General features: G+C 40.6%; 1 protein-coding gene across 7 annotated transcripts in view; it reads right to left on the minus strand.

Annotated features, from left to right (window-relative positions):
- The window catches only part of GRIA3 (glutamate ionotropic receptor AMPA type subunit 3), a 223,403-nt gene that overhangs the window by 141,404 nt on the left and 69,455 nt on the right, over nucleotides 1-12,544 (minus strand). For all 7 annotated transcript variants that reach the window (XM_073361295.1, XM_073361293.1, XM_073361300.1 and 4 more), the window contains exon 4: nucleotides 2,501-2,688. In XM_073361295.1, coding sequence (XP_073217396.1) covers nucleotides 2,501-2,688 — 188 coding nt within the window. The remainder of the gene's footprint in view (nucleotides 1-2,500; nucleotides 2,689-12,544) is intronic.

Here is a 12,544-nt window from a genome sequence, read left to right on the forward strand (position 1 = left end):
ATCTAAAGTAAAACACCAGACAATTAGGGATAACTTGGTGCTCAGTGCTGTGAACCTTTAGCTATGTGAGAGTTAAGAGTTCATCAAATCAATAATCATAATGATGGAAAGTTGAATCGAACATTTAACAAAAATATAACCCTACCCACATTTGAACTCAGTGCTTCTGAAGAAGAAATTAGATCATGACTCCCTTCCCTATTCCCCTGAATAAGCAGGTGCGAAATGAGGCTATTGAGCCAAGGGCAGTTGGGCTCAGTGTTTAAGGGAGAGAGGGGGATTCTCCATCTCCCACATAGGTAGAAACCATGAAGCTGCTTGGGAAGTAGGAAACTAAAACTCCTTTCCATCTCTAAGCAGCCTTTTGTGGATCTTTCACTAGCTTCCACAAAGAGGCATGTTCCAGTTAGCACCACTGCTGTGAGGGGGTTGGGGGATGGAAAACCCACTCCCCCTTCTGACATTCCCCACCCAATTGCTTTTGGGCAAGAGGAGGTATTTTGGACCCAATGGCTGAGTTGCGTGTCTGGTTAAAAGCTCTGTTTTGTAGCTTGTCACTAGTAGGGTTTCCAATTTTGGTTGGGCAAATTCCTGGAGGCTTCATCACATGGCATAATATTTAATTAAAAATTAATCTTAAATTCCTTGAAACTCCAGGACAATCCTGGAGGGTTGGCAACAATAGTCACTATGATATTTTCTTGCAGCTATGCAGCACATTTAGTCAGCTGGAAGTCATCCTGTGCCTCCTTTGACATCATCCCAACATCTTGACCATGTCACTGGCAGTCAAGGTGGTGGAGTCACAGACACCTTTGGTAAGGAGGACTGGAGCTGGGTGGCCATGTATATGTTATACAACCCACTCAGAGGTTGACTTCCCTTGGAATAGGACCACCCACCAGTCCCTGCGGCTACATGCTGTGGACATGCCTTGGGACAGTACTAAGTCCAGAGTGGTTAGGGCTAAACGAAAGCATATGCAGCCAACAGCATTGCAGGGCTTAGTATTATCAGGACAGACCCATCCATTCTGAGTCCGTTACAGATACTTGCAGTTCTCTTTCGCTCACATGGTTTCAAGTCACTCCCCAGACTTTAAGCCTGAATCAGACTGTTAGTGTCTTAGAGACATTTATGATAAATTTCCCAGTACTTAGCTTCTATCTAACAATACAGGCCTTTCTCATGCAGGAGGGGCCTGGTCCTGCTCCCATTGAATTCAATGACAAAACTCCCATTAAATTGAAAGGCAGCAAGATGAGGTCCTATAACTCCAGTGACTGGAAATGATTCAGCTTGGGGCTTGACTGGAATTGAATGCTGTCCGAATTGATTCACGTCTCCTGAAATTCTTTGGTTTTGTTTGTGGTAGTGTGGCTAGTTTGCCATTAGTTGACAATATACCATTTGTACAAGAATATGCTAACGCTTCATGAAATTTAAATGTTATTTTTGATTATTCCAGACCATAACTCTAACTACAGCTTTATAAAGTGGCATTTATCATAGGAGTTTGCAGTCTTAACCCTGAGCAAATCCCTGTGTGCCTATGAACAAACAGGCTGAATGGGTTGGTTCAACTGTAATGTAGGCTCTGCTGGGGCTGTGAGCCACAGCTTTGAGTGTGGCCAGTGGGGAGCCAGCCTGTCTCTGATCCCTGATGTGTAAGCGGAGTGCTGCTGTTTTTACAGCCCTTCAGGGGTACAGTGTACTTTCTCCCATAGAGACAGCCATGGTAGCTGGTACTGGAGGGGGATAGGACCATGGGCCCACTTCATTCCCACCTGCTTTTGGAAGACTACCACACCAGAGGCTCCTACCAGGAACCGATCCCCTTACTTAGACCAACATGGAGACTGACATTCTGGGCAGCCTCAAGGGGCTATTGGAGGATCTTAAACTGATTCTGAGGGAAGCCCACTTCCGAAAGGGCTGTGTCATGTGTGAAGTCACCCAGCATTTGCCCTCTCTAGCAGCAGTGAATGGCACTCCACCACACCCTAGAATATAGTGGGGGAGGCTCCTTTGCACCCCCCCAAAAGGCCAGCCAGAGTCAGTTGAATTTCCCCCCAGAAATATTTCCATATGTGACAATTTTATTCATACATGAGTCAGTGCCTCGGCCTCCTTCACTGGCTGATTTTAGTTTTTTACTGTGATCCCTTTTTTCAAACAGCACTCAATCCTGCAACCGTTACCCACAAGAGTAGCCCTGCCTTCAGTAGGGTTATTTACTTCAATAAGAGCTACTGCTGAGAGCAAAGGTTGGCCGTCTTTTTTATTAATTTAGAAGGCAACAACAAATTTACAGAGATGTTTTCTGCTGGGTTCTATTCAAATTATTTGCCATCAAATGTGAAAGCCATCCAGGATATTTAATTTTAGAAAGGTAATTGGCAAGTTTTTATGACTTATTTTTAAAGAGCTGTTTAATTTATTTCTATAGACAGACAATTCCAAAACCTTATGTCACATACAGCACAGATTTGAAAAATACCTGTTCCAAAATTGTGTTTATTCTCTCTACTTCACAGTCGATTAAGTATCTTTTTTCCTGTCGTCTGTCCATTTCCTCTATAATTCTCCTAAATTCCTGAACATCCTTTATACTTCCCACAGACCTGGCTGTGACTTGCCAGTTGTTTTGTACCGCTGCTTCCATAATTGCCTGAAGAATGGAAAATCCTAGAGGGGAGAAAAATACAATGCAATCATTTACTGAAAAAAAATGGTTTAAACATGTGAGAACAGGTTAAAAATTATATTGTATGAAAAGCAATATAGTAGATAGTAGCCTGCAATCAGTTCATGACCTGAATGACAAGATGGTAGGGACCAGATTGTGCTTTCTGTTACCCTGGTGTCAATTCTGAGCAGCTCCATTGACTTTAGTAGAATTACTTCAGAAATAATTCAATGAGATTGGTAGCTGGCCTAATAGCTCTGATGGTCTGACCTGGCCTGTTTGTGGTTTTATTAGGGTCCATGCCAGCTAAGGGTGTGACCCTGCAGTCCTCACATGGGCAAAACTCTCATCGGATTCAGGAGATGAACAGAATCCAGTGGGAGATTTGCCTGAACAGAGACTGCAGGAATGGAGCATTAATTGGTACAGACCCAACCACTGCATACAAGAATGCCAACTAAATCATCGAGCTGGCTACTGGAGGCATGTACTGTAGAGCATATTTGCTGATATTCATTTTTATTTCAAGAAATATTTTTAAATATGGAATGCAATAGTATTAACTAAACTTTTAAAGCTTATATTAAGGTAACATTGACTCATTCAGCAGCCTCAACAGAGCAGCAAAGCAGCATGAAATGAACAAAGAGCTGCACAGTAGGAAATTTATGCAAGCAAACTGCAGTTCATTCCTTGCGCACAGCTGTGACTGGGATGCAGACAAACTTGAGCAAAGAGCCGTGAGCTAACTGTAATGAAGCTGGAAAGGGAAATCTCCTCCCCAAAGGTAGTTTATGTGGGAGCCTGGGGGCACTGATTTGTATTCCTTGTCTTGTAGCATTTAGTTTGTGTTTACTGACCCCCTTTTTCCGGAGGTTGAGAGACTGTAGGATGTTTTAAATTATTTCCTATTTAGAAGAGTTCAATTCAGATAGCATAGTTCACCTACTTGACAACTCAATGTACCTACTTGGGTTCCAATGGAATGCATCCATTTCAGTACAGAAACTTCCGAGCAGAGTATGTTCTATCTAAATAATTTATTCATAAATTATTGAATTAAAATTTATTTACACTTTGGGGTCCTTATTCATAGTCCTACTTTAGAAGCACAGAATTCCTTCATGTATATTCTACACACACACATACATATACACACGTACACGCACATTTGCTAGGTTTAACTATTTATATTTTAACATGGAAATTTACTAGTACTTTATGGCAAACTCCCTCACCTGCTTTTGAGACTGAAAATCCTTGAGAGACACACAGGAACAAAGCATTAAAGATCTGAACTATACCAGTTACTATTCTGAGCTCAAATCTGAGATTTCATTGTAATGATGTTTTTTATACTAGATAACTAGGACAAAGAGTCCGATCTCATTTACGCGGGTGTAAATTTGCAACAACTCCACTGACATCAATGGAGAGTCTCTGGATCATTACTGGTGTAATCGAGGGCAGAATCTGACCTCTGTTGCTCGAGCCTGCATGTAGAACATTAGTAGAACTTTTCATGGGGCTTCCCACCTCCCTTCAAAGGGCCCACACAGTGGCTACCTAAAGCTCCTTGAGTATTATTGGTTTTCCTTTGTATGGATGCATGTTATTGTCTTGTCAAAGGTGGTGACAATTTATACATGCTCTGGCTGGGAATCTTTTCTGGCATCCCCTTTCCACTGACACTATTAAAAGAGAGCCATTTACATATCTATAGTATGATAAACTCAATCTTCCTCAACATCATATTTTACAAAGATGGCTGTGATGTCTCAGAAAGTAGTATGATTTCACTGCGTACAGGAGGAAGTTCACATATAAGACTAAGATACTCAAGCTTACAAATGATGAATTCTGATATGGAAACATAAATACAATTAACAGGAATTTACAAAAGCTTTGTATGTAAAGATTTGCTTTTATAATATTTGTTTCTACTAAATAAGAACTATTTACACCTTTCTGCTTTACATCATTCATGTGTAAATACAAATCTTGTGCTTGTACTAAACTAATAATAAATTGGTCCACAATCTTTAGAAATCTTCCAATCAAAATGTACTAATCGTTTCAGTTTATGAACATTCTGATCCCATATAGGCACCTGCAAGAAATGGCATTGCTCTTATATTTTTGCAAATAAAGATACAGAAACACTTATGGATATTCCCAAAGAAATAAGTTAAAAATAAATATATTGGAAAGCATGTACTTTACTACAATCTCAAAGTAATGCACACTGGAAAACATAATCCCAACTGTACATACAAAATAACAGGATCTAAATTACAACTCAGGAAAGAGATCTTGGAAGCACTGTGGATAGTTCTCTGAAAACATCTGCTCCATATGAAGCGGCAGACAAAAAAGCAAACAGAAGGTTAGGAACCATTAGGAAAGGGATTGATAATAAGACAGAAAACATGATAATGCCACTATATAAATCCATGGTCTGCCCAAACCTTGAATGCTGTGTGTAATTCTGGTTGCTGCATCTCAAAAAAGACATATTAGAATTGGAAAAGGTACCGAGAAGGGCAATCAAAATTATTAAGGGTATGCAACAGCTTCCATATGAGGAGAAATTAAAAAGACAGGGAGTTTTCAGCTTGGAAAAAAGAAGGCTAAGGAGGGAATGATAGAGATCTACAAAATCATGACTGGTGTGGAGAAAGTGAATTAAGGAAGTGTTATTTACTCCTTCTCGTAACAAAAGAACCAGGAGTCAACCAATGAAATGAATAGGCAGCAGGTTTAAAGCAAACAAAGGAAGTACTTCTTCACATAATGCATAGTCAACCTGTGGAACCTGTTGCCATGGGATGTTGCAAAGGCCAAAACTATAATGGGATTCAAAATAGAATTAGATAAGTTCATGGAGGATAGGTCCACCACTGGCTATTAGCCAAGATGGTCAGGGATGCAACCCCATGCTCTGGAAGGCACTAGCCTCTGAATGCCAGAAGCTGGGAATGGGCAAAGGGGATGGATCACTCGATGATTACCTGTTCTATTCATTCCCTCTGAACCACTTGGCATTGGCCACTTTTGGAAGTCAAGAGATTGGGCTCGATGGACCATTGGTCTTACCAGTATGGCTGGTCTTATGTTCACATTACCCATACAGTTTGGTCTCTGCACTTCCTGATTTCAGATGAAGCTCTATTAGGCCTTATCTGACTTAATCAAAAAGAGGATATATTACAAGAAAGCCCTTTCATGTGTGGTATACCCAATTCTCTGTGTGTGTGTGTGCACATGTGTGTTTTGTCCAGCAGTTACCATTTCAAAGAAGTGCGAGGAGTGGGGAGGGTTATTCAACAACTTTTCTCTGATACATGTAAACATAATCAATTGCTCACAGCATGAAAGAATTCCATGGACTCCCCCCCACTTCTGTATCCCTTATGAACTTATCTTCAGGAACCTCTATGGCAATACTCCCCTCTCATCTTTCCATCCTTCCCATGATTTCTTTCTGTGCTTTGACATTTGGGTCCTCTTCTTGGTCCTTCTCTTCCTCATCTCACTCACAAACTATCATTTGCTCCTCCTGGGAAAGTCTACCTACCTCCCCACACCTGACTGAGTCTCCATTGCTTTATAGAAACAGCACAAAACTCACCTCTTCCACATTTTCAAGAAACCATCAGCCAGTTCCCTGAAAACACAGTATTCACTATTCCCTACCCTTCAACATCTCTTTATGCGTATTGTCTTCAGCAGCATTTTACTGTAATGTACATCCTTAGCCATTATGAGACATTTGCATGAACAACATGTTCCCGACTTCAGTTGTACTCTACCCTTGTGGATGCTGCTATATTTAGCAGCAGGGCTATTTTTAAAAAGGTTTTCTTTGTTTTTCTTATTTCAGTCGCTGATAGTTTCTTTGTTTAACTTAGCAACAGTGAAAAATGTGATTGTCCATGGGGATCTCTCTGTTAGGGAGTGAATGGGGAAATGTCACTCCCAGTTCCTTGCACATCCATGAGTGAGGCAGTGTAATCACTTTTTCCCTTCCAGATAAATCTATTTTAGGGTGAGTGTTTCACAAAAGATATTCTAATATAACAGAGGGCAGGTGTCTAGCACTCATGAATGGCTCTAATTTCGTGAACCCCAGAAGGAAGCCAGCCAGCTACAGGGTGTCTTGATCAGTTTTGTGGCTATTGGTATGGTAGGCATTGAGTTACGCTCATAAGTAGTTAATGGGCAACTAGTGTTTCCAGTTCAGTCTGGGTCAATGAGCAAGCCATTTGGGAAAGGTTTTGTTGCCAATTTGTTTCAGTTCAGCTGTTCCATATAAGAGTTAATCAAAGAAAGTAAATATGAGCTCAGCAAAGAGAAACTAATGCTCTTGATGAAGTGAGCTGTAGCTCACGAAAGCTTATGCTCAAATAAATTGGTTAGTCTCTAAGGAGCCACAAGTACTCCTTTTCTTTTTGAGAATACAGACTAACACGGCTGTTACTGTGAAACCTAAAATAATGCTCTTGTAGGTGACCGCGATAGGACATGTTTTTAAAATGTGTTCACTGATACCACTACTAAGCCCTCATAAGAAAGACCTTCTTCTCATCCTCTAACTCGGACCGAAGCTTAACATTCAAACCAGCCAATGTCAGGATGTGTCCGCCGGTTCTAAAGATATTGGTGATATCCAAAATCAAATCCTTGTCATTATCAACTGAATGAGCTGGAGGCAAAGGCAGAAGTAGCCTTTCTTATGAACTGAACAAAACAAACATAAGTAGCTAGACTCCTATTCAGCAAAACACTTAAGCATGTGCTTATCTTTAAGTATGTGCTTTGCTGAAAGAGGACCCCAAAAAGATAAAGCAAAGGCCAGGAATGGATTATCTGCCACTGCAGCTGTCTATGCATTTTAAATAGCCCAAAGGTCTCCATCAGAGCTGCACCCTCTGCAATCCCAACGCTGCAGCCATACTTCCTTCTCTGGCCGTACTAAAACACAAACAAAACCAGTATCTTCACTCTTCTAAAGGGAAAGCAGAGCCTATATTTTAGCTACTGTTATGAACCATCCCTTCTGAGATGGGTGTTTCTCAGCCAGCGCTACTGACACAGATAAAGACGACATTTCACCCACTTCCATCAGTTTACCAAAGCATGTGAGTCTCTTTCCCAAATCCAGCTAAGCAAAAATCTTCTGCTTGAACAGTTTATTCAACCAGATGGAATTTCGCATACTACATGATTGAACTTATTCTTGATCAGATTGCAACGATCACTGAAAAGCGCGTATACAATGGTATCATGGAGGGCATTTTTCTTCTTTCTGCCCAGTGGACCATACTGGAACATCTCTATCATAGCATGAAACTCTTTATGATTGGCACCAAAGAAATTAGTACAAACATTACTTTAAATCACTGATCCTCTTAATGGACCATATGAAGGAAATCCTAAACCTCAGAAATGAAGCATTAAATTGCAATCCCTTTTTCTTCTGTGTTGGTAAGTGTTAGGGATTTTTTAAGGGACATATTTTCCGATGGGAAACATGAATACAACATGTGTGGGCCAGAAAAATGAATTGTGCATACAAATCTGTGTTCTGGTGCTTCTAACTTCCGATTTGCATGAACAATCAGTTACCCAGAGGTGAAGAACTATGTTTTGGGCCCACAACTGAACTGCAGACACCCAAATGCGGACCCATAATCGGCAGATGTAGACTGAGCCAGAGAAATGAGGCCACCCTTGTGAAAGTTTCCCCTTAATGTCAAATATGAACTTTATGATGTGTATTTACACCTAAAAATCTACTCAGAGCACTAGAAGTTTAGCTGTATTTGGATATTCTGGTTACTTACCTTTGAACTCAGCACTAGTTTAAACACCAATAAGGAAAAGCATTTATCTAATATTGTTAGACTTGAGTAAAATAATGCATGCATCAGAGCAGAGGAGGAAGGGCAGGTGTGTTTTGCATACAGAAGGCGAAAGGAAAAGGTAACATAAGTTTATATGCTTCATGTATGATTAATACTTCTGTAAAGAAGCAGAACAAGCCAGGGATCTCTGCCAAGCTGGACACGAATACGAGCCTTAGCAAATGCCTCGGCCCTGCAGTGCTCTTTTATTCTAATTACATTTACTTAAGCTCAGCAGCTTGAATTATTAAATAAAAAATGGAATAATCTCACTTCAAGTGTTTCTTACCTGGTCATTTGAAATGCACCAATAACTTGCATATGGTGGACTATGCGCTGCTATTCTGATGTCACACAAACTGCTAGAATGGGAAGCATATAAACCCTTATGTGATCTTTTTCTTTCACCTTCTATACCACTAATTTATTATGCCCCCTATTGTCTCTTTCATTGTGAATTACGTTATTGCCCGGGTCGTCCATAAACACAAAAATCCTCACAAACAGATATGCCAATTCAGATGAGTGAAAGTGAACCTGTCTTGCCTTATCAGCTGAAAAATAGTTTACAGGAACCATCTGGTCTGTATTTGTTCAGGAAGGGATACAGCTAAACACGCAGGATTTCAGATCCACTGCATGGAATGGTGTGTGTAAAAAAAGAAATATGGATGCTCAAAAGTCACTATTTCTTACTGACTGCAGCTCACTTTAATCTGCATTTTTTGATAATACAAGGCCTCAATCACCACTGCATTACTCCAGATTTAAGTCAGTGCAACGCCAGTGCTTCCAATGGAGCTGCACCAATATAAACTAGAGTGATACAGAGGAGAACTAGGCCCAAAGACTGTGAGGATCAAGGCCAGATGAAGATGTGATGTAACTGGCCTTTTCATTTGGATACAACTCTCATGCTGGTGGGAAAATGTGGTTTATATCTTGAACCCATTTTATGATCCAGGGTTTATGAAAGGGGTAACTCCATGTTTTTAATCTTTGTCATAGGATTCTTTATATAAATGTTTTCAAGGGCACAGTAATGATAGAGTAATTTATAGTTTTCTGAATGCAGCTTGGAATAATCCAGGCTGAGAGACTCTTTGAAAGCAGACTCTGTTTGCTGTGTTTGAGGGAAAAACAGAACAAAACAAGCAGGTAATGACTGCCCAGGGAAGACAGCAGAAGTAGCCCAGGAAACCAGTGAGGGAAATAATAGTATGGGTTGCAAAGTGACAGAAGGTGAAGATCACTGTGCTATCCAGTGGGCAGGGGCTGCAGGGTATTCCCAGAGTACTTACTGCCGAGAATGTTGAGAACTCTTGCTACTGATGCGAACTGAAAGCTGGCAGAGGTAGCATTAAGGGCATTCTGTCACTGGAGGATGCAGAGGTCTGGAAGCCATGGGCTTCCGAGGTAGTGGAGAACAGCTTTCCCACAGGGAAAGCCATATGAAATGTGAACTGTTAAATGTTAAAGCTTCTTTAGCCTAATAAATTTAATTAAATTTGCAGCTGTTAACGTTCCAAATAAAAATAGATTAAAATAACATTGTTTAAATCAGAGGAACCTTTATCTGGCAAAGCTTAGGATGAGCTCAGGGCTCACGTTACGAAGTCCAGAGCGGGGCAATAAAGACAATTGCCTACAACGCCCCGCAGAATACCACACCTTGGAATTCAAATCCGGCAATATTCCTCCCCAACCACAATTCCTTTGTGTGGCCTGAATTCTGCACTCAATCAGGCCAAACTGCCATCGACATCAGGGAACTCAGAATAAAGTATTATGGGACAGCCAAAGAAGTGCTGTACTGGAGCCATTTTGGAATGCATTTTCTTCAGCAGTGTGAAACCTTTATCCGCATGCATCATTCGGCTGATACCAATGTGACCACAATTGGGAGTAAGGATTGAGAAAAATGACCTGAACAGGGCCCTAGGTGTACTGGTTATTTGAAGCTAGCCTAGGGAAAGATCCTCAGGGAGCAAGGCTGAAGAGTTATTTTAGTTTGGAACCAGGCTATGAGCTTGTCTTGTTGGAAGAAACTGGGAATGTCTTCAAAATTTGTGGATACATTTCTGGAACAAGATCAGCTGTACAGATAAGACTTATTTAATTGTTATTCCGTTTTTTCCCCTTGGGTCCTGAGACTGGAGAAGTCCATAAAAACTATAGTTTAGGCAGGCATAAGGCACAGCAGTTGAGCAGTAGATACACAGGACAATGTAGAAATGTGCATAAGATAAAATTTGGGAAGAAACTCTGCTTGAAATTGTATCTTGTGGTTTAGCTCATGACATTAACCTGCAATGTACAAAATCAAAGGGGGAAAAATATCCCCGGCTAGGGCTCAAATGATGATGCTAATTACTACATGTAAAATAATATATCTGACTATGTTTATATATTTATCTAAGCAAAAAGGGGATTAGGAATCATGCAGTTAGCAATTTGCAGGTTAGCAGATAACCTAGTCTGCTGGACAAGACAGCTGAGCTGCACTGCAGGAAGAATGGGTTCTCAAAGACAGGGCATACAAAACCCTGACTCGGGTAGCTCTCAGTTGGGGATAGGATGCCACTGGCTTAGTAAGTGCCAGACTCATGGGGCCAGATTCATTCCTGGTGTAATTTTGCTGATGGCAAAGGTAGGACATCAGGGAGAAATTTAGCCTAGTGTACCATTTGGAGAAAGATGGAAGATAAAAAATCACCACGTTAATGAACCTTAGAGAGGTGTTTGAGTAGTAGGGTTTTGTTCTTGCTGTTTTTGTTAAACCATTGTGTTTAACAGGTAGAGAGGGGTTGACTGTGCCTGGTCTCTGGGAGCGCAGGGCAGTGACGGTGCAGTGGATCTCACCATTGCTCCATGAACACAAGAACTGTTCAGGGGTAGTGATGTTGCTGGTCTTCTATATGCAGAAGAGTGTGGGAGGGGTCATGGTTGTTGCCTTTCTCCACACCAGTCAGCTCCCAGGGACTCCTGAAATACTGTGCTTTTAAGGTTTCTGTGGGAGTGGGGGCTCAATGGCACAGTTTAGCCTGGCATCATGTTATATGTATGTTACATGAGGACCTGCTTTGCACTCAGACCCACAGAGAATATACTGCTTACAATACAAAGGCGTGTATGTCATAACAGATGTTCTCCTATCATTCAATATCAGAAATCCTTCACCTTACGATGAATAACACTTGACAGTTATGTAGGGTTAAATGGTGCACTTTAACTAATTTAACCTCACAACACGCATGTGAGGTAGGCAAATATTATTTTCCAGATAGTAAAACTGAAGCAGAATAGGAAAATGAATTGTCAAGGCTGTATCAGTGAATCAGAAGCAAGGACAGGATTTGAACTCATGACCTTCTAATTTGTAATCCTGAATTTATTTCATCAGATAAAGCACTACTGTGTTGGTCAAGGTTTTGTTGCTATTGGTTAAAGATCCATATATATCTGCTATAAACAGTATTGACACACTACCCATAGAAATATTACAACAAAAGTACTGCCCTATTGTCTTACAGAGAGCATCTCTTTTATAATCCTACTTAATGAAGTAAATACAATAGTAAGCTAGCAGTCAAATGAAACAGGATTTTGATTTTAAGATGCATTAGTTATTCCAAGTAAAAATAATACACTAGCAGAATTAAAAATTAACAGTTCAAACACTGTTCAGCATGCCACCTACAGAATCTCACTGACATTACAACCTGCTTCTTCATTGTGTGAATTTGGAGGTCTTTCCTCCAAGCAATGATCCAGTTTACACCTCTGAGCTTATGCTGCATGATGGGATTGAAACCCAAAACTATAGAATATACCACGAATGGGCTCAAGACAGATTGCTAGATTTATATTCAGCACTGAAAGACAAATATATGGAAGTACATTCTTCCCCCATTATAATCTTATGCTCCTATGCAAATACTGTATTAGA

Source organism: Lepidochelys kempii, chromosome 9, assembly GCF_965140265.1.
Source record: "Lepidochelys kempii isolate rLepKem1 chromosome 9, rLepKem1.hap2, whole genome shotgun sequence".
Lineage (NCBI taxonomy): Eukaryota > Metazoa > Chordata > Testudines > Cheloniidae > Lepidochelys > Lepidochelys kempii.